The sequence below is a fragment of the Pan paniscus genome, chromosome X, assembly GCF_029289425.2.
Source record: "Pan paniscus chromosome X, NHGRI_mPanPan1-v2.0_pri, whole genome shotgun sequence".
NCBI lineage: Eukaryota > Metazoa > Chordata > Mammalia > Primates > Hominidae > Pan > Pan paniscus.
In genome coordinates, this window is record NC_073272.2 from 26,496,398 (window position 1) to 26,518,855 (window position 22,458).

General features: G+C 40.2%; 1 protein-coding gene across 3 annotated transcripts in view; it reads left to right on the forward strand.

The window, feature by feature from the left end:
- POLA1 (DNA polymerase alpha 1, catalytic subunit) overlaps window positions 1–22,458 on the forward strand; it is a 301,525-nt gene that overhangs the window by 4,187 nt on the left and 274,880 nt on the right. For all 3 annotated transcript variants that reach the window (XM_008972990.6, XM_055106901.2, XM_003819586.6), the window contains exons 2-10: window positions 1,595–1,719; window positions 5,419–5,515; window positions 6,557–6,637; window positions 14,979–15,094; window positions 15,566–15,628; window positions 16,789–16,881; window positions 17,311–17,398; window positions 17,707–17,908; window positions 18,002–18,180. In XM_008972990.6, the coding sequence (XP_008971238.1) occupies window positions 1,595–1,719; window positions 5,419–5,515; window positions 6,557–6,637; window positions 14,979–15,094; window positions 15,566–15,628; window positions 16,789–16,881; window positions 17,311–17,398; window positions 17,707–17,908; window positions 18,002–18,180 (1,044 nt within the window). The remainder of the gene's footprint in view (window positions 1–1,594; window positions 1,720–5,418; window positions 5,516–6,556; window positions 6,638–14,978; window positions 15,095–15,565; window positions 15,629–16,788; window positions 16,882–17,310; window positions 17,399–17,706; window positions 17,909–18,001; window positions 18,181–22,458) is intronic.

The window sequence follows — 22,458 nt, forward strand, 5'->3', positions numbered from 1 at the left end:
GACATAGATGGCAATCATGCTGAGCCTAAACTCGTAGTTGACAGGCAGCACTGTTATGCTTGACTTAGTTTTTCATCAGTGGGTATGTGAAAGTCTTTAATTCTGTGGATGAAATTTTTTTTTTTTTTTGAGATAGAGTCTCGCTCTGTCACCCAGGCTGGAGTGCAGTGGTGCAATCTCGGCTCACTGCAACCTCCATCTCCTGGGTTTAAGGGTTTCTCCTGCCTCAGCCTCCTAAGCAGTTGGGATTACAGGTGCCTGCCATCACACCCAGCTAATTTTTGTATTTTTAGTAGAGTTGGGGTTTCACCATGTTGGTCAGGCTGGTCTCAAACTCCTGACCTCAGGTGATCCACCGGCCTCAGCCTCCCAAAGTGCTGGGATTACAGGCGTGAGCCACTGCACCCGCTTGAATTTTTTTCAGTGTGTGTGTGGAACGGTCAGTTTATGATGATCGGAGCATGAATAATTCAAAAGTTGAATGAATAAACGCTGAAGTCCTCTGATATTTCAGTAATTTTTGACAAACCATTTAAGTCCCTGTAGTTGTTTTAGTAATGTCCTGTGTCATAACCAACTGAGGCCTTGAAATAAGTGATATACCAATAATCCCCTCAGAGCCATCTTTGTTAAATTTCTCCAGCCCTCAATCTGTTCCTTCTTTGAATTTCCGGGTGCTTTGTCTGAATCTCTTTTAAGGCATTTATTACCTCTAAATATTGTTTAGAGCCAGTTGCTACTTGTCTCACATGTTAGATAGTAAGTTCTGTGAGTACAGAGACCATGTCTTTTTTATCTTTTTTTGTTGTTGTTGTTGTTTGTTTTTGTTTTTTGTTTTTTGAGATGGAGTTTCTCTCTTTTTGCCCAGGCTGGAGTGCAATGGTGCGATCTCAGCTCGCTGCAGCCTCCGCCTCCCGGGTTCAAGTGTTTCTCCTGCCTCAGCCTCCCAAGTAGCTGGGGTTACAGGCATGCACCATCATGCCTGGCTAATTTTGTATTTTTAGTAGAGATGGGGTTTCACCATGTTGGCCAGGCTGGTCTCGAACTCCTGACCTCGGGTGATCTGCCTGCCTCAGCCTCCCAAAGTGCTGGGATTACAGGTGTGAGCCACCACGCCCAGCCTGTCTTTGTGTCTCATAGTGCCTAGTACTTTGCAAAGAGTAGATGCTCCTTGAAGCCTTTTAGATATTGATTGACAGAATGCAAAATGAATAGTGCTTTTATAACCCACTGGATTACTTCTGGCTGGTCATTTCTAATGGAAAGGTGATAAATTAGCTAACAGCTGATCTCCCTTGTTTAGTGTCTCCGCAGGATATCAGTTGAATTGGGAATTTTCCTCTTTTTAGAGAAAAAAATAACAGTGACTTTAATTGTTTTAACAGGATCTTGGAGGAACTTTCTGGCGAGTCATGTATATTTGGATATGTATGTTTGGCCATGAGCTTTGTGAATTATTTACATTATAAACATTATCTACTTGTATATTACTAAAATTGTATGTTATTCTTGGCTAGAAACTTTTCCTTTGTGTTTGAGGGAAGATGGCTGACAATTTTGTAACATCTCTTGTAAATTTTTTTTCTTTTTTCAGCTCTGTCAGATTCAGGGAGTTTTGTATCTTCTCGAGCCCGGCGAGAAAAAAAATCAAAGAAGGGGCGCCAAGAAGCCCTAGAAAGACTGAAAAAGGCTAAAGCTGGTGAGAAGTATAAATATGAAGTAAGTAACCATTTTTCTTCTTTATTCTTCCTGTGCATCATCTAATTCATAGCCTGCAGGTAGCCTTATGTCACCTTTGCCCCAGATTAGAAATACTCATATATTTTAAACTTTTTGTAATGGGAATTTATTAGTATTGGACAAGCATGGGTATGAGGTAGATTTACAGATCATGGAGAATGTTCGACCCTTAAAGTTCCTATAAGGTATTTTACAGATGATTTTAAAATTCCAAAATGAAAGTACATAGTCATATCTATATTTTTCCTTATTGAGCATGCTGTATCTATGGTAAGTCCCATGGGTTTGTTGGGGTCATTTAGAGATGCTTTTACTTACTCTTAAGGTATTGAGCAGTCTAAGTGCTACTTCTTGGAGAGAACTGTTCTTCCTAATCTCATTTGCAAGGGTAGTGGCAGTGGAGACTTGGACCTTAACTTCTGCCGTGTTCTGCTTGTAAGATTGAATGTGATGCTCTTTTGGTTTTCCTCTACCCACTGTTTATGGCCTGCAGGTCAAAAACAGAGTGGCCACCATCTGCATAAATATTGTCTAGCATCACCTTCAGGGCTTCCTGAGTATCTTAATTGCCTTATGGCCAGAAAGTGATTAACCAATACTAGAAAATAACAACCATAACTGATAGACTTTTTGAACTAACATATTATTCTAAGTGTGTTTACCAATGTGTTTATTCATTTAATCTTTTCAGTAACCAAATGAAATTAGATACTATGATTAATAACATTTTGCAGGTGAGATATCCGAGGCACAGAAAGTTTAGTGAGGTTACAATGGCAGATCCTTTTTTGAACCCAGGCAGTCTGGCTTCAGAATATTTCTGTTTAACCAGTTAACCAAATAAAAGAATATTTGCCATTTGTCACCATTTGTTCAAGTTAAGTGAGGCAACCAGATCATAAAAGGTTGCTAAAGGATTTCAGTAAAACAGGAATAAAGCATTTTTTTTGTTTTTGAGATGGAGTCTCTCTCTGTTGCCCAGGCTGGAGTGCAATGGCACGATCTTGGTTCACTGCAGCTTCCACCTCCCAGGTTCAAGCGATTCTCCTGCTTCAGCTTCCCGAGTAGCTGGGATTACAGGCGCCCACCACCACGCCTGGCTAATTTTTGTATTTTTAGTAGAGACGGGCTTTCACCATGTTGGTCAGGCTGGTCTTGAACTCTTGATTTCAAATGGTCCACCCACCTCGGCCTCCCAAAGTGCTGGGATTACAGGCGTGAACCACCACACTGAGCCCAGGACTAAAACATTTTTAATGTAGGTACTTGTATAAAGGAGTTCCATGGGGCATTTCAGATGTTGGCACAATGTGGCTGATTTCCCTTTAACACTGTGATGTTAATTGTATGGCTCTAAGAGTTCATGCTGAGCAGTAGTAATGTTGTTTTTAAAGATTGAGTTGAAATGACTTTTTACTCAAAATGATTTTTAAAAATAGTTTTCTGATATCTCCTTGATAATATAGTGAATCACTTAAGTAAGAGACAAAGTCTGTCTTCAACCAACAAAAATAATAACGCCAGTTCCCCTCCCACCCCCAAAAAAGAAAGTTGGTCAGTATAGTAATATTAATTGGACTATTTTGCATCTCTTTTGTTAAAAACTTAATTTGGTAAGGCAGGTTGTTTCTGTTACCAGATGGTTAAAGACCAAATCAGTATTTGCCAGTGATTCCTGTAGAGTAGGCTAAAAAGGAGGTGAAAACTCAAATCCTGTAATTATTATAAGCCTTATAGGTGTGGCAGAAATCCAGTCAGCTCTGGCCATTGGATTCCAAAAGCTCTGTCCAAGTTTTTTCCTAGGGTATTAACTCTTCAGATGGAGTTGTTTCTCCCGTACTCCATTTGAGAAAGGTAGAACTCTTTTTTTTTTTTTTTTTGAGGTGGAGTTTTGCTCTTGTTGCTCAGGCTGGAGTGCGATGGCATGATCTTGGCTCACTGCAACCTCAGCTTCCCAGGTTCAAGCGATTGTCCTGCTTCAGCCTCCCTAGTAGCTGGGATTACAGGTGTCTGCCACCACGCCTGGCTAATTTTTATAATTTTAGTAGAGACGGGGTTTCACCATGTCGGTCAGGCTGGCCTGGAACTCCTGACTTCAGGTGATCCACCTGCCTTCGCCTCCCAAAGTGCTGGGATTACAGGCGTGAGCCACCACACCCGGCTGAGGTAGAACTCTTGAGAGAATGGGAGAATTTTTTTTTTTTTAATCTCGCTCTCTCTCCCAGGCTGGAGTACAGTGGTGTGTTCTTGGCTCACTGCAACCTCCACCTCCTAGGTTCAAGCGATTCTCCTGCTTCAGCCTCCTGAGTAGCTGGGATTACAGGCGCCCCCCACCATGCCCAGCTAATTTTTGTATTTTTAGTAGAGATGGGGTTTCACCACGTTGGCCAGGCTGGTCTTGAACTCCTTACCTCAAGTAATCTGCTCACCTTGGCCTCCCAAAGTGCTGGGATTACAGGCGTGAGCCACTGCACCTGGCCGAGAATCAGGTACTTTTTTTTTTTTTTGAGACGGAGACTCGGTCTGTTACCCAGGCTGGAGTGCAGTGCATGATCTCGGCTCACTGCATCACTGCAACCTCCACCTCCCGGGTTCAAGTGATTCTCCTGCGTCAGCCTCCTGAGTAGCTGGGACTGCAGGCATATGCCACCACGCCTGGCTAATTTTTGTATTTTTAGTAGAGATGGGGTTTTACTATGTTGGCCAGGCTGGCCTCAAACTCCTGACCTCAGGTGATCCACCCACCTGGGCCTCCCAAAGTGCTGGGATTACAGGCGTGAGCCACTGTGCCCAGCATTTGTTAATTTTTAATAAGTATCTATGAGATTTTGCAAACCAGCCCACCAGAGTCTCATCTGGAAAGTCACTGGCCTTTCCCCATGGGCAGCTGCAGCAGTGGTGTGTATCTTTCATTTGTTGCTTTAGCTGTGCGGAGGTTGTCTGCTTTACTCATACCAGTAGCTCATAGTGTTCTGACCCTCTTGCAGTCAGGCAGCCAATGTGATTGGAGGACCTGCCACTCTCTGGACTTGCCTTTCAAATAGCTCAGCGTTTAAGTCCTTGTGTGGTTTCAAGACCTGAGGATGGTGGAGTTTCAGTGGTAATACAAACAGGGTCACTCAAAAACTATTTCTGGTTTGCCTGTAGAATATGCAATATGTTTGTTTTGCTAATTTTTGGAAGGGGATGGATGAGGGAGATTTTCCTTCTGAATTGTATTTGGTTGATTGAACAGGCATGAAAATTATCGTCTATTTGCAGAGCGTACATCAGCTAGTGGAGAGGGAAGTGGCATGCCTTACAGGTTTGCTAAATGTAGGAGAAACCAGTCTAGAAATTACAAGTGAATAATTCCCCAAAGCAGCTAATGAAGAATTGGCTATAATTCAGTTTGTTTTTTATGAAATAGATGAGTAATTGATGGTATGACAAGTGTATTATGCTAATGGAATCATTTAATATCTTATGTTAACACCCACCTAAAAGGAATACTAAGTTAATTGATGTCTATTTAAGGAAAACCCTGTAGTGGTGTTGAATGTCAGAACTCATGATTTGGTTGCAGCTACTCCTTCAGTCTGCCATTCCAGTTTCAATTTGACAATTTTTTCATCAGAATTATTTAACACTTTGACTCCTCTATTTGAAGCTTTTTTCCTGAAACTTGTATAATGGTAGGTCGAGGACTTCACAGGTGTTTATGAAGAAGTTGATGAAGAACAGTATTCGAAGCTGGTTCAGGCACGCCAGGATGATGACTGGATTGTGGATGATGGTAGGTGGGGCGGAGGTGGGGGCGGGGATGTTGCTTCCTAGGCACTGTGTTAGTTGCTTCTTGTAGATTCTCACTCATGTGGTGGAGTTGCTGCTTTGCCTGGGCAAATGTAAGGCACTGTTAGGATCTTACCTTTGGTTTGGATTTTCCTTTAATTATTTGAGGATGAGGAAGCAGAATAGCAGGACATTTATTTGGGGATATTTTGGAGAATCTAGGCACATACCTCAGGATGTAGTATAAATCCTCCAGGTAATGGCTGTGTAAGAATTGGGAGGAGCCCCTTGTCTGTGGGGCCAATGCACAGCGCTTGGAATTAAGGAATGCAGGTTCGGGATCCATCATTCCTACTTTCCAATTCTATGACCTTGGACAAGTCACTTAATCTCTCTGCGACTTAGAGTCTTCATCTGTAATATGGGGATAAGAAAACTACCTTCTCTCAGAGTTGTGAGGTGTATATGAGGTTCTAGGTATGAAAATTAACTTGGTCAGTAGAAAGCAGCATGCAAAGGCTGGTCCTAATGTCCTGTGCCCCTTCTGAAAGCTCATTGGTTCTCACTTGTAGGGTCTGACTTCATGGCCATGTGAATGCTGACCACAGGGAGCATGTAGATTGTGCCTGTGACTATTTATGTTTCTACTTGTGTAGTTGGATTCAGCTATATTGCCACTTTTCCCTTGTAGACTGGGATATCTCTCTGGGCTTGTGGTAATCTTGATTCTTTTACTTTTTATTCTTCTGGTAGAGTAAAACTGCTATAAAGCATCCTATTGTGGCAGACTTTGATCCTTTGGGCCAAATCGTTTCCTGAGGTCACCTGGCTAGGTATAATATATATCATTTGGTTTTGACTCCACACCTGCTGTGTGGATGCTGTGCATTGTCTGACACCTGTGTGAACAGAATTCTGCTGCACTTAAAAATAGCACAGGCCAGGAAAACATCTGAGCAGGTATAAAAGGTTTTTTTGGTCATGGCTAAAATATTATTGGCCACTTTTAGAAATTTGATCCCAGTATTAAATTTTGTCCCTGCAGATGGTATTGGCTATGTGGAAGATGGCCGAGAGATTTTTGATGATGACCTTGAAGATGATGCCCTTGATGCTGATGAGAAAGGTACCTACCTTTTGTTTTCCAGGGTGTTGTTTTGAGATTTAAAGAATTCTCTAAAATTAGAGATGACTTGATACTCTGATAGTTTACCTTTGAGAGAAGGACCTAACTACCATTGTTTTTAGGTATGGAATATGTTCTAAGATGAAGAGAAGTATGGTTTTGTGGAAAATTAAACATAAAAAGCAGAAACAACATCAGGAAATGAAGTTTCATGTCTCTGTTATTCAAGTAGTGTGGTCTTTACTTATTTTGAAGTTTTCAATCCCGTGGTCATTTAAAACTTGCTGATTTTGAGGGCTGCAACAGTAATTGATCTTTTTTAATTCCTACTGAAGTTATATACTTAGAATTTTAGCTCTTTGCTAATTGTATAGCACAATAACAAGGTTTAGAACTAGAGTAATCAGCTTGCTTTGTCTAATTGAAATTTAAAATAATATGGTGAATGTGTCAGATTGTCTTAGCTGTACAATCATTGGCAATTTTTTTTGAGTAAACAATCCTGATTTAGTTCCTGTAAAATGAGAATGGAAAATTCTCTTCAGTATTTTTTTTTTGTTTAGTTTGTTAATTAGTCTTCTACTACTGAGTGGTAGATTGGGGTCAGCAAACTATGGCCCTCTCACAACCAGTTTTTGACAAAAAGTTTTATTGAGATACAGTTCACATACCATACAATTCACATATTTAAAGTATACAATTCAGTGGCTTTTAATATAGTCACAGAGTTGTGCAGCCATCACCACAATCAATTTTAGAACATTTTTGTTACCCCAAATGGAAATCTTGCCTGTTTTTGTGTGGCTCTCGAGCTAAGAATAGTTTTTACGTTTTTAAGCGGTATTTTAAAAATAAAAAATGCAAAGAATATGTAACAAAAGAATATGTGACCAAAAGCCTAACATCTGTGCTGTCTTGCCCTTTACTGTCTGGATCCTCATTTGCAGAATAATATTTTGCACCATTAGTTTTCTCTCTCCTTCCAACCACATACACAGAGACTTTTTGCTCAGTGAACTTTTAGAACTTCAGCAGTGACCTCCTAAGAATAAGGATACCTGACTACTTAACCACAATAACATTATCATGATATTATCTAATATATTGTCTGTATTAAAAGTTTCCCAATTAGCCCAATAGTATCTTTTAAAGCTATTTTAAATGCAGACTCCATTTTTGTTTTCATGTCTCTTTAGTCTTTTTTAGTGTAGAACAGCAACACCTCCCCCCCTCCCCTGCCCCTGGCCTCTTTTTGTCTTTCATGACATTGATTTTTAAAGGGACCAGGCTGTTTGTTTTGTTGAATGTCCCACAATCTGAGTTTTGCCCAACTACTTTGTTGTGCTTAGATTTGGGTTAAATATTTTGGCAACAATAAATAAATAGTTATAAATAAATGCTTTGTCAAGACCTACAATATAAAGTTCTGTCCTTCCCATATCAGAGGCATATGACGTCACTTGTACCATTATTGTTGATACTAAGTTTGATCTTTTGGTTAAGATGATATTTGTCAGATTTCTTCCTTGTAAAGCTACTTTCCTCCCTTTTGTAATTAATGCAAAATAGGGGGTGATAATTTGAGACCATGTGTATATCCCATTTCCCCATGAATTTTTACCCAGTGCTTTTAGCATCTATTGTTGATCCTTTCTCTTCTTTTAAAAATTAATGCTTCAGACTCATGTATTTCTAAAAGATTTACTGTTCTAATTCAGTAGCCATTATTATCATTTTTCCTTTTTATGTTCAAATTATCTCAGATTTGGCTGGTGAGAGCCCCTTTAAGCCACCTCCTGTGTTCTTTTGACATGGCTCCATCAGTCTTTGAGGATATTTTTGCTTTCTGGGCCAAGAGGATAAGATGTTCCAGGATTAGCTTGCATTCTTCCTGCCCTGGACCTGGAACCAACCATTTCTCCCAAGAATCCTGGTTCCTTTTAGTGGGGAATGGTATCCAGATATGGGAGATGGATGTACTCATTGCTATTGGGGTGTAACGGCTTCTAGGCCCTTTCAGTGAACAGAACAAGGAAATTATATATGTCATGAGTTCATACAGATATATTTGATTGGTTGAAATCCAACATCACTGGGTTCTTTATCTTCCCAATTCTATATTTGTATCTGCCTTCACCCTCAATGAAAACCCTTGTCTTCTAAAATACACACAAAATGTCAGAATCACTAAATCAATATCTGTACTAACAACCTTTCTAAGTAAAATTTATGATTTCTCTACAGTTTTATTTGTTCTTGTTATATATCCTAAGGGTCTATAGTCAGAGTATTGTGTTCAGAAGCTATATAAAGTAATTTTTTGTGTGTTTTGTATTGATTTACTATGTAGGTTCATTTTTTGTTTGTATTCAAATTTCAGTTTTAAAACCTTTTAATTTTACTTCTGAATATTGTAAAACATATGATTTAAAAATGAAAATCAGTAACTTTTTTATTAGTTTCTGGTTTATTACAAAAAATAAGCATATGTATTTTTTTCTGTGTGTGATGTTATTTATTTATTCATTCATTTATTAGTTAAATTAGAATATGTGAACCATCTTCCTGGTTCTGCCAACCTGTATAATGTGGAAATTTTCTACACTGGTACCATTTGGTAGCAATGTGGCCAATTGTGTATTTCTAGTTTGTGTGAGTCCATGAAGAAGAGAATGAGCTCATGTGCCACTTTCATCTCCCTGAACTGAGGAGGCCTATGTTAGAGTTATGGTTCTATTGTTAATTGGCGGTGTTATCTTGAACTAATCCCATTACCTATCTGGACTTGAGTTTTTGTCAGCTGTAAATTAGGAAGTTGGAATGGACAGTGAGCTTCTCAAAGAAAGGACTCATGTCCTGGTAATCTCAGTGCTAATCACAGTAGTGGACTCAAAGTAAATATGTAGTTTTGTTGAATAAAGGAGCCATCTCTGTGTTTCCATAGTCATCATATTATCTCTTCCGAGTAATAAGTTACTGAAGAGAATGATTTGATCCGGAAGAGAGCTAGTCTTAGAAATTTTTATTTCGTGCTTTGCCACCACCATTCACCCACAAGTCCCCACTGTTTTAGTGTCCATTACTAGGAGCCCAGTAAGGTCACAAGATCCTAGGAAGGAAAATGGACTTCTGCAATGTACTTTAAAGGCTTATAAGAAATTACTAAGTTTTGCTTAGAAGTAAAAAGTCAACTCTTTATGGTGTGGCTCTAATTCCTGGGATGTTGTTTTCAAACAGAGAAAAATGGCCGGGTGCGGTGGCTCACGCCTGTAATCCCAGCACTTTGGGAGGCCGAGGTGGGCAGATCACCTGAAGCCAGGAGTTCAAGACCAGCCTGGCCAATATGGTGAAACCCCATCTCTACTAAAAATAGAAAAATTAGTCGGGCGTGGTGGTGGGCATCTGTAAACCCAGCTACTTGGGAGGCTGAGAATCTCTTGATCTCTTAAACCCGGGAGGCAGAGGTTGCAGTGAGCCAAGATCGTGCCACTGCCCTCCAGCCTGGGTGACAGGAATAAACAAAACAAAACCATAGAGAAAAATATCAACCAAGTCCCAGTGAAGAAAAATTAGCAGGAAAATGCAATAAAACAAAACAGAAACACTAAACTGTGGAAGAATTCCACCTCTAATGTTTACTTGTATTCAAATTTTTATCCTTCTGTCTAAATCCTGCCGACCTACAGTGGTGAGATTAAAGCCCTCTCATGAAGCCTTCCTTGCTATTCAAACCTCTGTTGACCTCCTCTGTTCATACACTATCAAGACCTGAATTTTATGTACTAAACATTTTGACTATTAATTACATTCTGTTTTCAGAGTGCTCCAGATGATACAGATCTCCTGTCTCACATTTTTCACAAATGTCCTACAATCCTTTTCACAATCTTAGGCTCATGAAAATACTTTTTTTTTTTTTTTACTGTGGTAAAATATGCATAACATAAAATTTACCACGAGTGACATTTAGTATATTCACAATGTTTGCAACCATCACCATCATCTTGTTCCAGAACATTTTCATCATCCAAAATGGAAGCCCCGTACCCATTAGCAGTCACTCCCCAATCTCTCTTCCCCCAGAGCCTGACAACCATCAGTCAGCTTTCTATCTTTATGGATTTGTGTATTCTGGACAGTTTACATTTCATATAAATGAATCATGCAGTATTTTATCTTTTGTGTTTGGCTTTGACTTAGCAGAAGATTTTCAAGTATCATGTTTTCAAGTAGCATGTATCAGTACTTCATTCCTTTTTACTGCTGAATAATATTCTGTGTGGATGTACTATGTTTTGTTTATTCATTAGTTGATGGACATTTGGATTGTTTCTACCTTTTGGCTATTGTATGTAGTGCTACTATGAACATTTGTGTACAAGTTTTTGTTTGAATGCCTGCTTTCAATTTTTTAGGGTACTAACCTAGGAGTGAAATTGTGTATATGTTGTGGTTTTTTTTTTTTTTTTTTTTTTTGAGACAGAGTCTCTCTCTGTCACCCAGGCTGGAGTACAGTGGTGCCATCTTGGCTCACTGCAACCTCTGCCTCCCGGGTTCAAGTGATTCTCCTGCCTCAGCCTCCCAAGTAGCTGGGATTACAGGCACGCGCCACCATACCCGGCTAATTTTTGTATTTTAGTAGAGACTGGGTTTCACCATGTTGGTCAGGCTGGTTTCGAACTCCTGACCTCGTGATCTGCCCACCTCGGTCTCCCAAAGTGCTGGGATTACAGGTGTGAGCCACCACGCTGGCATGTATATGTATTTTTATTTCCTTTTCTTTCTTTTTTCTGAGACAGATTCTTGCTCTGTCGTCCAGGATGGAGTGCAGTGGTGCGATTTGGGCTCACTGCAACCTCCGCCTCCTGGGCTCAAGCTATCCTCCCACCTCAGTGTCCCGAGTAGCCAGGACTACAGGCACATCCTGCCACGCTCGGCTAATTTTTTGTGTTTTTAGTAGAGACAGAGTTTCGCCATGTTGCCCAGGCTGGTCTCAAACTCCTGGGCTCAAGCAGTCCGCCCGTTTTGCCCTGGGAAAGTGTTGGGATTACAGGCATGAGCCACGGTGCCCGGCCCCTTTTCTTTCTTAAACAAAAGATAATGTTATAGAGGTTTTGTACTTTGCTTTTTTCTTGTAGCGAGATGTCTTGAAAATTACCCCATATTAGAACATAGAGAGCTTGTTTTTAATTATTTATTTCTATGTAGCTGCATAGTATTCCATGATAGGAATTGCACAATGTTTATTCAAATGGTTTCCTTGGAAGGACATTTAGATTATTTTGAGTAATTTGCTATTATAATGCCACATCCAATAACTCTGTGCATATGGCGTTTTCCTCAGAGAAAATTCCCAGAAGTGGGATTGCTGGCTCAAAGAGTAGCTACGCATAAATTTTTTTTTTTTGAGATGGAGTTTTGCTCGTTGCCTAAGCTGGAGTACAATGGCGCGATCTCGGCTCATTGCAACCTCTGCCTCCTGAGTTCAAGTGATTCTTCTGCCTCAGCCTCCTGAGTAGCTGGGATTACAGGTGCCTGCCACCACACCCAGCTAATTTTTGTATTTTTAGTAGAGACGGGGTTTCACCATGTTGGCCAGGCTGGTCTCGAGCTCCTGTCCTGAGATGATCCACCCGCCTTGGCCTCCCAAAGTGCTGGGATTACAGGCGTGAGCCACCACGCCCAGCCCACTACACATAAAATTTTATTAGCTATTGCCTATTCTTTATAGGAGCTGTCCCATTTTACACTCTCATGAACAATGTATGAATGTCTGTTTCTCTACAGCCTTACTAACAGTGTTTTCAAGCTTTTGAATTTTTGCCACTCTGATATGTGAGAAGTGGCATTTCAGTGTGGTTTTCATTTGCATTTTTTTTTTGTTTGTTTCTTTTTGAGACTGAGTCTTACTTTGTCACCCAGGCAGGAGTGCAGTGGTGCGGTCTCAGGTCATTGCAACTTCCGCCTCCTGGTTTCAAGCGATTCTCCTGCCTCAGCCTCCCAAGTAGCTGGGACTACAGGTGTGTGCCACCATGCCCGGCTAATTATTGTATTTTTAGTAGAGATGGGGTTTCACTATGTTGGCCAGGCTGGTCTCGAACTCCTGACCTCGTATTCCGCCCGCCTCGTGGCCTCCCAAAGTGTTGGGATTACAGACGTGAGCCACCATGCCCAGCCTCATATGCATTTCTTTTATATATGAAATTGATCATCTTTTCATAAAACGTAACTATTTATATATGTTTGTGTTTACTGCCTGCTTTCCTTTTGGGCTTTTTATCTTTTAAGTTTTTAAAAGTTCTTTGTCAGGGAAATTGGTCCTTTATCTGTGATACATATTGCACAAATTTTTTCTTCATTTTTCTTTTAACTTGGTTTTCTTTTTTCTTGGTTTTTCTTTTTACACCAATTCTGGTGTAATTGAATTTATCATTTTTTTTCTTGCAAGTGGATTCTGAGTCATAGAAAGATTTTCACTGGACCCAAATTGCAAAGAAATTGCTTTTTAAAAGGTTTTTGTAAGGTTTCATTTTTAAAAATTTTGATTTGTGATCCATTTGTTGTTTATACTGGTTTACTTCTTTACAAATGGCTAGCCAACACTACTTAATAAAGTCCATCTTTTCCTTAGTGATATGGGATGCCACCTTCATTATATATTAAATTTCCATAAGTAATTGGGTCTTATTCTGGACTTTATGTTCTGTTTCATTTGGTCTATTTGTATGCCACTACCACATTCTAATTTTTTTTATTTTTTTATTTTGAGACAGAGTCTTGCTCTGTTGCCCAGGCTGGAGCGCTGGAGTGCAATGGCATGATCTCGGCTCACTGCAACCTCTGCCTCCCGGGTTCAAGCGATTCTCCTGCCCCAGCCTCCTGAGTAGCTGGGATTACAGGCATGCGCCACCATGCCTGGCTAATTTTTGTATTTTTAGTAGAGACAGGGTTTCAGCATGTTGGTCAGGCTGGTCTCGAACTCCTGACCTCGTGATCTGCCTGCCTCGGCCTCCCAAAGTGCTGGGATTACAGGCGTGAGCCACCGCGCCTGGCCTACCACATTCTTTCAATTATTCATTGTTGGCTTTTTTTGAGATCAGGACTATTCTGGGATGAATCAGAAAGCGAGAGTAAAATTGACGGTATTAGAAAAGTTTGTAGGTGATTTACACATGGCCGTAAGAGAAAACATATGGCAAAAGTTTTGTTTGTTTTTTTTTTTTGAGACAGAGTCTTGCTCTGTTGCCAGGCTGGAGTGCAGTGGCGCGATCCCAGCTCACTGCAATCTCGCCTCCGGGGTTCAAGCGATTTCCCTGCCTCAGCCTCTCGAGTAGCTGGGATTACAGGCATGTGGCAACCACGCCTGGCTAATTTTTTGTATTTTAGTAGAGATGGGGTTTCACCATGTTGGCCAGGATGGTATCGATTTCCTGATCTCGTGATCCACCCGCCTCGGTCTTTTAAAGTTTTGGGATTACAGGCGTGAGCTACCGCACCCGGCCGGCAAAAGTTGTTCTTTAATGAGCAGATGTCTCTGTGCTGTTTAGTGTTGATATGACATACTGTGTATCTGGTTGCTGTTTCTCATAAAATGGAAATTAGGATGCCACCATATCATAATTGGTAATCCCGTTTCTTCACAGTTAAATTTTCCTATCAGATTCAGTATACAGCTAAAGAGATGATCTCATGAAGGCTACTAGGCTAATTTCTTGGTTCAAGATTAGCTTTATCTTTTTATTTCTGTGGGGAAAACAAACCCAAATTCTCACTTTTTTAAAAAGCTTTTTATTCACATTAACAATAGCAGTTAAGCAGTCACACTTATGCTGATACTTAACTGGTATTTCATTAGTTTCTATAAAAACATTTGGCCCATGTTTTCTTGAATTAAACTCATTTAAAATATTTTTTCCTACATACCTTGTATAGAATCTCATAGTTTTGTTTTGTTTTGTTTTTTGAGATGGAGTCTCGCTCTGTCGCCCAGGCTGGAGTGCAGTGGCGTGATCTTGGCTCACTGCAAGCTCCACCTTCTGGGTTCACACCATTCTCCTGCCTCAGCCTCTGGAGTAGCTGGGACTGCAGGCGCCCACCACCATGCCTGGCTAATTTTTTGTATTTTAGTAGGGACAGGGTTTCACTGTGTTAGCCAGGATGGTCTCGATCTCCTGATCTCGTGATCCTCCCGCCTTGGCCTCCCAAAGTGCTGGGAATACAGGCATGATGTATTTTTAATTCTTAACATTTTTCTTCCCAATAGAGATCAAGTGACTAGGCTTTTAGTTTTCCATTTTGATTTTTGCTGATGCATGTTTCTAAATAATTCATATTCCAATAGGAAAAGATGGTAAAGCACGCAACAAAGACAAGAGGAATGTAAAGAAGCTCGCAGTGACAAAACCGAACAACATTAAGTCAATGTTCATTGCTTGTGCTGGAAAGAAAACTGCAGATGTGAGTTTCATGGTTTCCTTATTTTTTGTATTTTCCTTTGTGAGGTGAATTTAATATTTGATTATACAGATAACAGGTGCTCTGTATATATTTGAGTAACATTTTTCCAATTTCACTCACTAAGTTGGATGTAGATTTCTAAGTGAATTAAGGCACCTCAGTGGTTGGAACTTGCGAAATGGAAAAGAGAATTGAACAGAAAAGCTGAATTGAGAGTGTGTTTAATTTTAGTGAGTAGCAGGAAGATCATGGATTAAGGGCGAAAGTAGAGGATGGGAGCTATAGATGTAGGAATGCTATATACACAGGTGGTTGATAAAATCTGTGAATGTAGATGAGCACTCAGAGAGTGAGGTATGAAGAGGCAAGGACTAACTGGCTAGGTCCTTCCTTTCATATACATGTGTGTAGTTTTGGTGAGACATTTTAAGTGCAAGGCTTTCTCATGTTACCTTTCTTTATCATTTCCAGAAAGCTGTAGACTTGTCCAAGGATGATCTGCTAGGTGACATTCTACAGGATCTTAACACTGAGGTAAATGAATCTCCAGGAGTTGTAAAATATGCAGAGGACATAGACTGAAGAAACATTCTAGTAATTATACAAAACAGACTATTGCCAGAATTTTTTTTCTTTTTTTTTGAAACAGTAGCTTGCACTGTTGCCCAGGCTGGTGTGCAGTGGTGCGATCTTGGCTCGTTGCAACCTCTGATTCCCAGGTTCCTCTTCCCTGATTCCTGCCTCAGCCTCCCGAGTAGGTAGGAATACAGGCACCTGCCACCATGCCCGGCTAATATTTTGTATTTTTACTAGAGACTAGGTTTCACTATGTTGGCCAGGCTGGTCTCGAACTCCTTACCTCGTGATCCGCCTGTCTTGGCCTCCCAAAGTGCTGGGATTACAGGCGTGAGCCACTGTGCCCGGCCTGTTGACAGAATTTTTTAAAATGTAAGGACGCCAACAAAAAACCCCCCACCAAAAAACAAAGAAACCCCCTTCAGATTGGTTTTATCCCACCATTTTAGGTGAGTATTTCCAGCTGTTAGAGCTGTGTGATTATGTAGATAGGGATGTGTGGGTGTGTGTTTGAAGTAGTAAGAATATACCCAGGAGTCAGTTCTGTGAGTGCTCACTGCTTGTGTTCAGTTGCTGTGGTGTATGTTCCCTAAATAGATTGAAGCCTGTCAATCTGCACCATCAGGTATAAGAGCCTTGTCTTGAATTCTGAGTGGGAATGAAGGAAGAGTGAGTGAACTATCCCTGATAGAACTCAAACAGGATTAGCTGCATTGTGAATTTGAGATTTGGCCATTTCCCATAAAGACTACGCTCTCATTTAGAAGTGTACTTCTTTTAAAGTGACCATTGATTAAAATGACTTAACAACAACACCATGTAGTTTTATCTTGACAGTTTTTAAATGTAATATTCTCAAAGGGTCAGTGAAAGTATGTTAAATTTTAAGAAGAAAAAATTTGGGAGGGGGTAGATTTAATATCTATTTTAGTTTTCTTGTGATTTCTATAGTATTGTTGCTATAGTAACCACAGTACATGACATCGATGGGAGTGGGGAGGGGGAAAGGGAAAGAAAAGAAAGCTTTGCTTATTGGGCTTCAATGAGTGAAGAAGTATACTTTTTCTGTCTGTGGTAAACCAAGCATGGCAGTGAATATGTCTTACCTTTCCTTTTAGACACCTCAAATAACTCCACCACCTGTAATGATACTGAAGAAGAAAAGATCCATTGGAGCTTCACCGAATCCTTTCTCTGTGCACACCGCCACGGTAAAGTGTGTAGAGATACCTTCAATCTTGATTTATAGTATTGCTTTAAACTTATTTTGTTGCTTTTCTGTATGAGGGAAATACCTTTACATTTGTTTTTGATTTTTGTTTTAAATTAGGACTCCCGTTCAATTTATAGTTTCATGTATTTCAAAAATAGCATGTGCCTGCCTTTTTCATAGTAAATTTGCAGTAACTAGTGTGTGTTTATTATAGGTATTACAACTGTGGTAAATGCAATAATTTTCCTCCCAGAAGCAAGTATTTTTTTGTAAACCTAGGTAACAGTAAAATAATTGAAGCTGTTACATTAATAATACATAAAATCTTTTTATAAAAGGGAACTGTCATTATCTTTGGTCAGGGTAGGACAGTTGCATATTTTTAGTATGTAGGTCTAACTGACTAAATATTTAAAAACGTTTACAGGCAGTTCCTTCAGGAAAAATTGCTTCCCCTGTCTCCAGAAAGGAGCCTCCATTAACTCCTGTTCCTCTTAAACGTGCTGAATTTGCTGGTAAGTGTGATGTCAGGCAGAATTGCAAGAGTGTTGAGTGGTTTCTGTCAAAAATGGAGGCCCTGTGATGGAGGAGGTAGAGGAGATTTTGAAGGTGTTGTGATGGCAAGTTTAAATGTGAAGATTTGAATTCATAAAAATTTCAGTAAAAGTTAAAAACACCCAATTTGGAGATTAAAGAGAAATGCAAACATAGTATAGAAAAGGGACAGGCTGCTATTTTAGTGTTGGATAAGCCTTTGTGCGCCTTTGTGTGCCTTTGTGTCATCGCACTAACACATGACAAGAATGTGTGATGATGCCTACAGGCGATGATGTACAGGTCGAGAGTACAGAAGAAGAGCAGGAGTCAGGGGCAATGGAGTTTGAAGATGGTGACTTTGATGAGCCCATGGAAGTTGAAGAGGTGGACCTGGAGCCTATGGCTGCCAAGGCTTGGGACCAAGAGAGTGAGCCAGCAGAGGAAGTGAAACAAGAGGCGGATTCTGGGAAAGGGACCATGTCCTACTTGTAAGAGCATTTTATGACTTTTCTATTGTGGCAAATAGGACCACAATTTTTCTGTTGGATTTTGAAAGGTTTTTGAAAATGTGATTTCTGCAGAGGAAGTTTTCTCCCGGATGTCTCTTGTTGGGACATTGATCAAGAAGGTGATAGCAGTTTCTCAGTGCAAGAAGTTCAAGTGGATTCCAGTCACCTCCCATTGGTAAAAGGGGCAGATGAGGAACAAGTATTCCACTTTTATTGGTTGGATGCTTATGAGGATCAGTACAACCAACCAGGTAATCATATATAAGGTAACTATATGCCTTTAACTCAGAGTAGGACTTTTCCCTTAAATATTTTATTTTTTGTTTCTTTTTGTGTGTTTTGTCTTTTTATTTAATCAGTTTATTTCTGTTTTTTTTTCTTTATCCTTAAATACTTGAGTGACTGTAATTAGCTCAGGTCAGGCCCTGCCCTCACTTAACATGTATTGTAAGAGAGCGACACTCATTCATTGTAAAGTGAATGCGCCACCCTGATGGAGAGGAGCTATGGTGCGAATAATCCTTAAAGATGCTTATTCCAAAAATCAGTTACATATGGTTTTGGAATGTGTGTTTGTAGTTCACTATTGATGTGTCTGAAGTTACAGGAATGCACTTTAATTTAAAGGGAATCAGTCATTAATTTGTCTGTTTCTTCAGCAAATTTGAATGCCTATTGTGTGCTAGGCACTGAGATGGGTTGAATAAGCTGGACAAATTCGTGCACTATAATGGAGCTTATGTTCTAGGAGGGTGGCAGTGGGTGGGGGCACATTAGCAGTAAATGAGATAAATTGATAAATGATGTAAAGAAAATTAGTTGGGCGATGGCCAGGGGAGGCCTGTCTGAGGAAATGACCACTGGGCTGAGATTTGAGGTATTTGCAGAGCTGATGAAAGGGCATTTCAGCTTAACGAGCCAAGTACTAGCAAAGGCCTAGAGAGAGGAAGGAGGAGGTCTGTGTGGTTGTAGCATAGTAATCAAGTGACAAGATTGGTATAAAATGAAGCTGGAGATAAAGACAAAGGCCAGATAATGTAGGACTTTGAAAGCCTCGTTAAGGAGTTTGAATCTTCTAAGAGCAATGGGGTGGCATTGGAGGGTTTTAAGTACAGGGGGTGGTGGTCACGTAATTGGGTTTACATTTTAACAGGAACAGTGGTTTGTGTAGAGAATAAGCACTGTGGTGCATGTGTGCGTGTGCACACACACATGTGGAGGGATGGGCTGGTGTGGGGTAATGGGGAAGTGTGGAAGCCCTGGAGATCAGTCAATCCAGGGCAGGGCTGCTAGTTACTTGGACCCTGGTGGCTGGAGAGGAGAGAAGTAAAGGCATTTGACATGTCTTTTGACACAAACTTGTTAATGGATTGGATGGGGGAGGTGACAGAAAGGAGGAATCAAGGATGATTTCTAGGTCATCTTAATGAGCTAATACTGTGAATTCTTGACTCACAAAAAGCCCGGAGGCTGTTCAGTATTCTTTTGTGCCTCTTTGAGCCCGTCTTCATCGTGAGACTGTGCATTGCAAGATCTGTCAGATTAATGTTAAATACAGTATGCACTCTTAAACAGAGTTGTCTTTATTTAGATCCTTTTTGGATCTGTGGTACATGCAAATAGTGTATTTTTCAAAGCGGTTTCCTGGAGGCTGTATCTAGTGAAAAGAGAGGGAGTACCTAGATGTCAGCAAAGCAAGCGTGTGAGTAAATTGAAGGCCACATTTACCTTAAAGATAACCAGGCATTGACTTTAACTGGAAAAATGTTAATGATCTCTGGCAGGGGTGGGGACGGTCAGAAGCATTAATATGCTTCAGCTTATCAAATATATATAAACTCTTGAGCCACTTGAGTAGCACACTGCCATGTGTTAGTTTCTTAGGAAAAGATATAATCAATTTTAGAAATGATATCTTAATTTACTTTAGCTAGGACAAAATGATTTCATTATACCCCCTCACCTCTTTGACTATTTTGTTACTCTGCTGGAAATCTGGCAAGTATGATTACATGAGGCTAAGCAGATGATTTCCCATCCATTGCTGAAACCCAGGGCTGCCCCATTGTACAACCTCAGGGAATACCATTTTCACGTGACTTTCCCGGAGCACAGCAGTGTGACTGGTGCTCCCTGGAGCTGGGCAGCACACTGGCCTGGCTATCCCAGTATTACTCCCTGTGCTTTGCTGCATCTGCTCAATGCTGCATTTCATTCCCTATCTTGGTTAATGGTCCCACCAAAACCAGAAACCTGGGAGCCATCCTTGATTCCCTCCTTTTCCTCACTTTCCTTTCCAAGTCTGGTTAGTTTTCTCTGCCGAAAGTGGACAACTTACCTTCTCTTTTTCCTCATATCTACCACCCTGATCCCTTCTTGCCCACTGAAACAATTGCACCAGCCTCCTAATTGATCTCTTAGCTATCGTCTTCCACATCACTGCTAGAGGGACTGATCAGAAGGGCAATTCTGACCATGTCAGTCGTCATTAAAAAAAAAAAATCCTCAGTGGCTACTGCCTACAACATAAAGTCCAAACTGCTTAGCAAGGCTTCTGATGGCTGCTGTCTATGAATTTTGTTCCCTAGAAATAATTCTCTGTATGTACTTTTCTGCTCTTTATACCTGTGTTCCTTTACTCCTTGTTTTTTGTCTGATTGGAATGTGCTCATCTGACTCATTCCTCCTCAGCCCAGATGTTATCTCCTGGGAGTGTACCTAAACCTCCAGACGGGTCTAGGAGCCCTTTCTCCTTGTGACTACATCATAGCCTTTCCCACTGTAGCATTTGTCCTATTATTGTGAAATGAACTGAGTCTGTGTTTTTCTTTGCCACAAAGCCTGTAAGCTCCTGGAGGGCTGGGATCTTTTATTTCCAGTATCCAGCAGCAATGCCTTGCACATAGTAGGTGTTTAATAAATAGTTGTTGAAATAAACTGCACAGTGACTGACAGTCCTGTAGATGCAGGTGAAAAATTTCAGAGACTAGTGTTGCATTTGCTACTATTCCTGAGTTTGCATCTTAATGCCTTGTAGCTTTGTGGGGTATGAGAATGCGTAACACAAAAGCAAATGGTTCCCCACTCCCCCACAACCCCACAAAGTAAATACATCCATAAAGCTTCATATTGCCAGCGTCAGTTGCCAAGGATTAGAACCTTAAGAAGCAACAACCTTCTTTCTTTCTTATTTGAAAATGAGTTGGTTATTTCTACATTTCGTTTACTGGTTGATACTCTTAGTGAACAGAGCATTGTTTTGCAGGGTAAGGATCTAGAACTGCATTGTCCACTGTGGTAGCCACCAGCCACTTGTAGCTCTTTACATTTAAATTAATTAAAATGCAATACAAATTAAAATTTATTTTCTCAGTCACTAGCCACATTTCAGGTGTTCAATAGCAACTGTGGCTAGTAGCTACCATATTGGATGGCTCAGAAACAACAATTCCATCATCACAGAAATTTATTTCAACTAGTGCTGGTCTGTAGTGACAAGTGTTGGAAGATTGAAGCATTGAAGCACAGTTATATTTGCAAAGCAACCAGTTTATGATATATGATGGTGTTGAATTCCTGGTACTGACCATAGTCATGGATAGGCTTTTTCAACCAATATTGGAAAATATTTTGCAATTGAAAGAGATACTAATTTGTTATTGATCTGTCATCCAAATGCTAAGGCAGAATGAAATTTCTGGTGCTGGAGAAGGCCTCAGAGATCATCTAGTCTAGTTATGCACTTAAGAAACTGAGGCTCTGAAAGATATAATAGCTCTTTAGTGGTAGAAGCTTGGGCTTCTCACCCTCAGTCCACTCTGCTGTTCTGGTTCCGTGGTACTTCTCAAGTTGTGTTCTCTCCTATGGCACATCTTCTCTGTTATTGATGCCAACGGGTTAAATAAGATAGCTTAAAAAAACTCCTTTAATCTCAGAGTGTTGAACACTTTCATTGTGATAGCAGGTAATGATCACTGAGCTTTGGTGAAATCAATGCTGCTAATAAAAATGAAGTACTCCAAAAGACCCTGTTATTGTTTCTCACTTTCTAACAGATTCTAAGTAAGTCAGTTGTTGCTGAATGCTCCATAATTATGAAAAGAATCTTACTCTTTGCATATGGGAAGATATCCTGTCTTCATTATGACTTTTTCAAGGTTGAATAATCCTGACTGCACCTGGTTTCAGCTAGTAACTTTGGGGGGAATGTGATCTTTGTTTACCATGATCTTTTTTGTGTCAAATGAGGCATAAACAGTGTCAAATGTGTTGCATGAAGTGTGATATTAGTTTGACAGTAAAATGAGCTTATTTGAATCTTTGAATCCAATATTAGGGTCTTTATTTTTCTTTGCATAGCATTTTGTTTTTCCATCTTTAACTGTTGTGAGGATGACTTTTAATTTTCTGAGTTACTGTGATTTTTTTTCTTTCTTAATCTTCCCATAGTCCTTCCTTCCCTCTCCCTCCCCATCCACCCTCCGTTACCCCCTCAAGCTGAAAGTCTCACAACTCTTGTAAGAATTTTA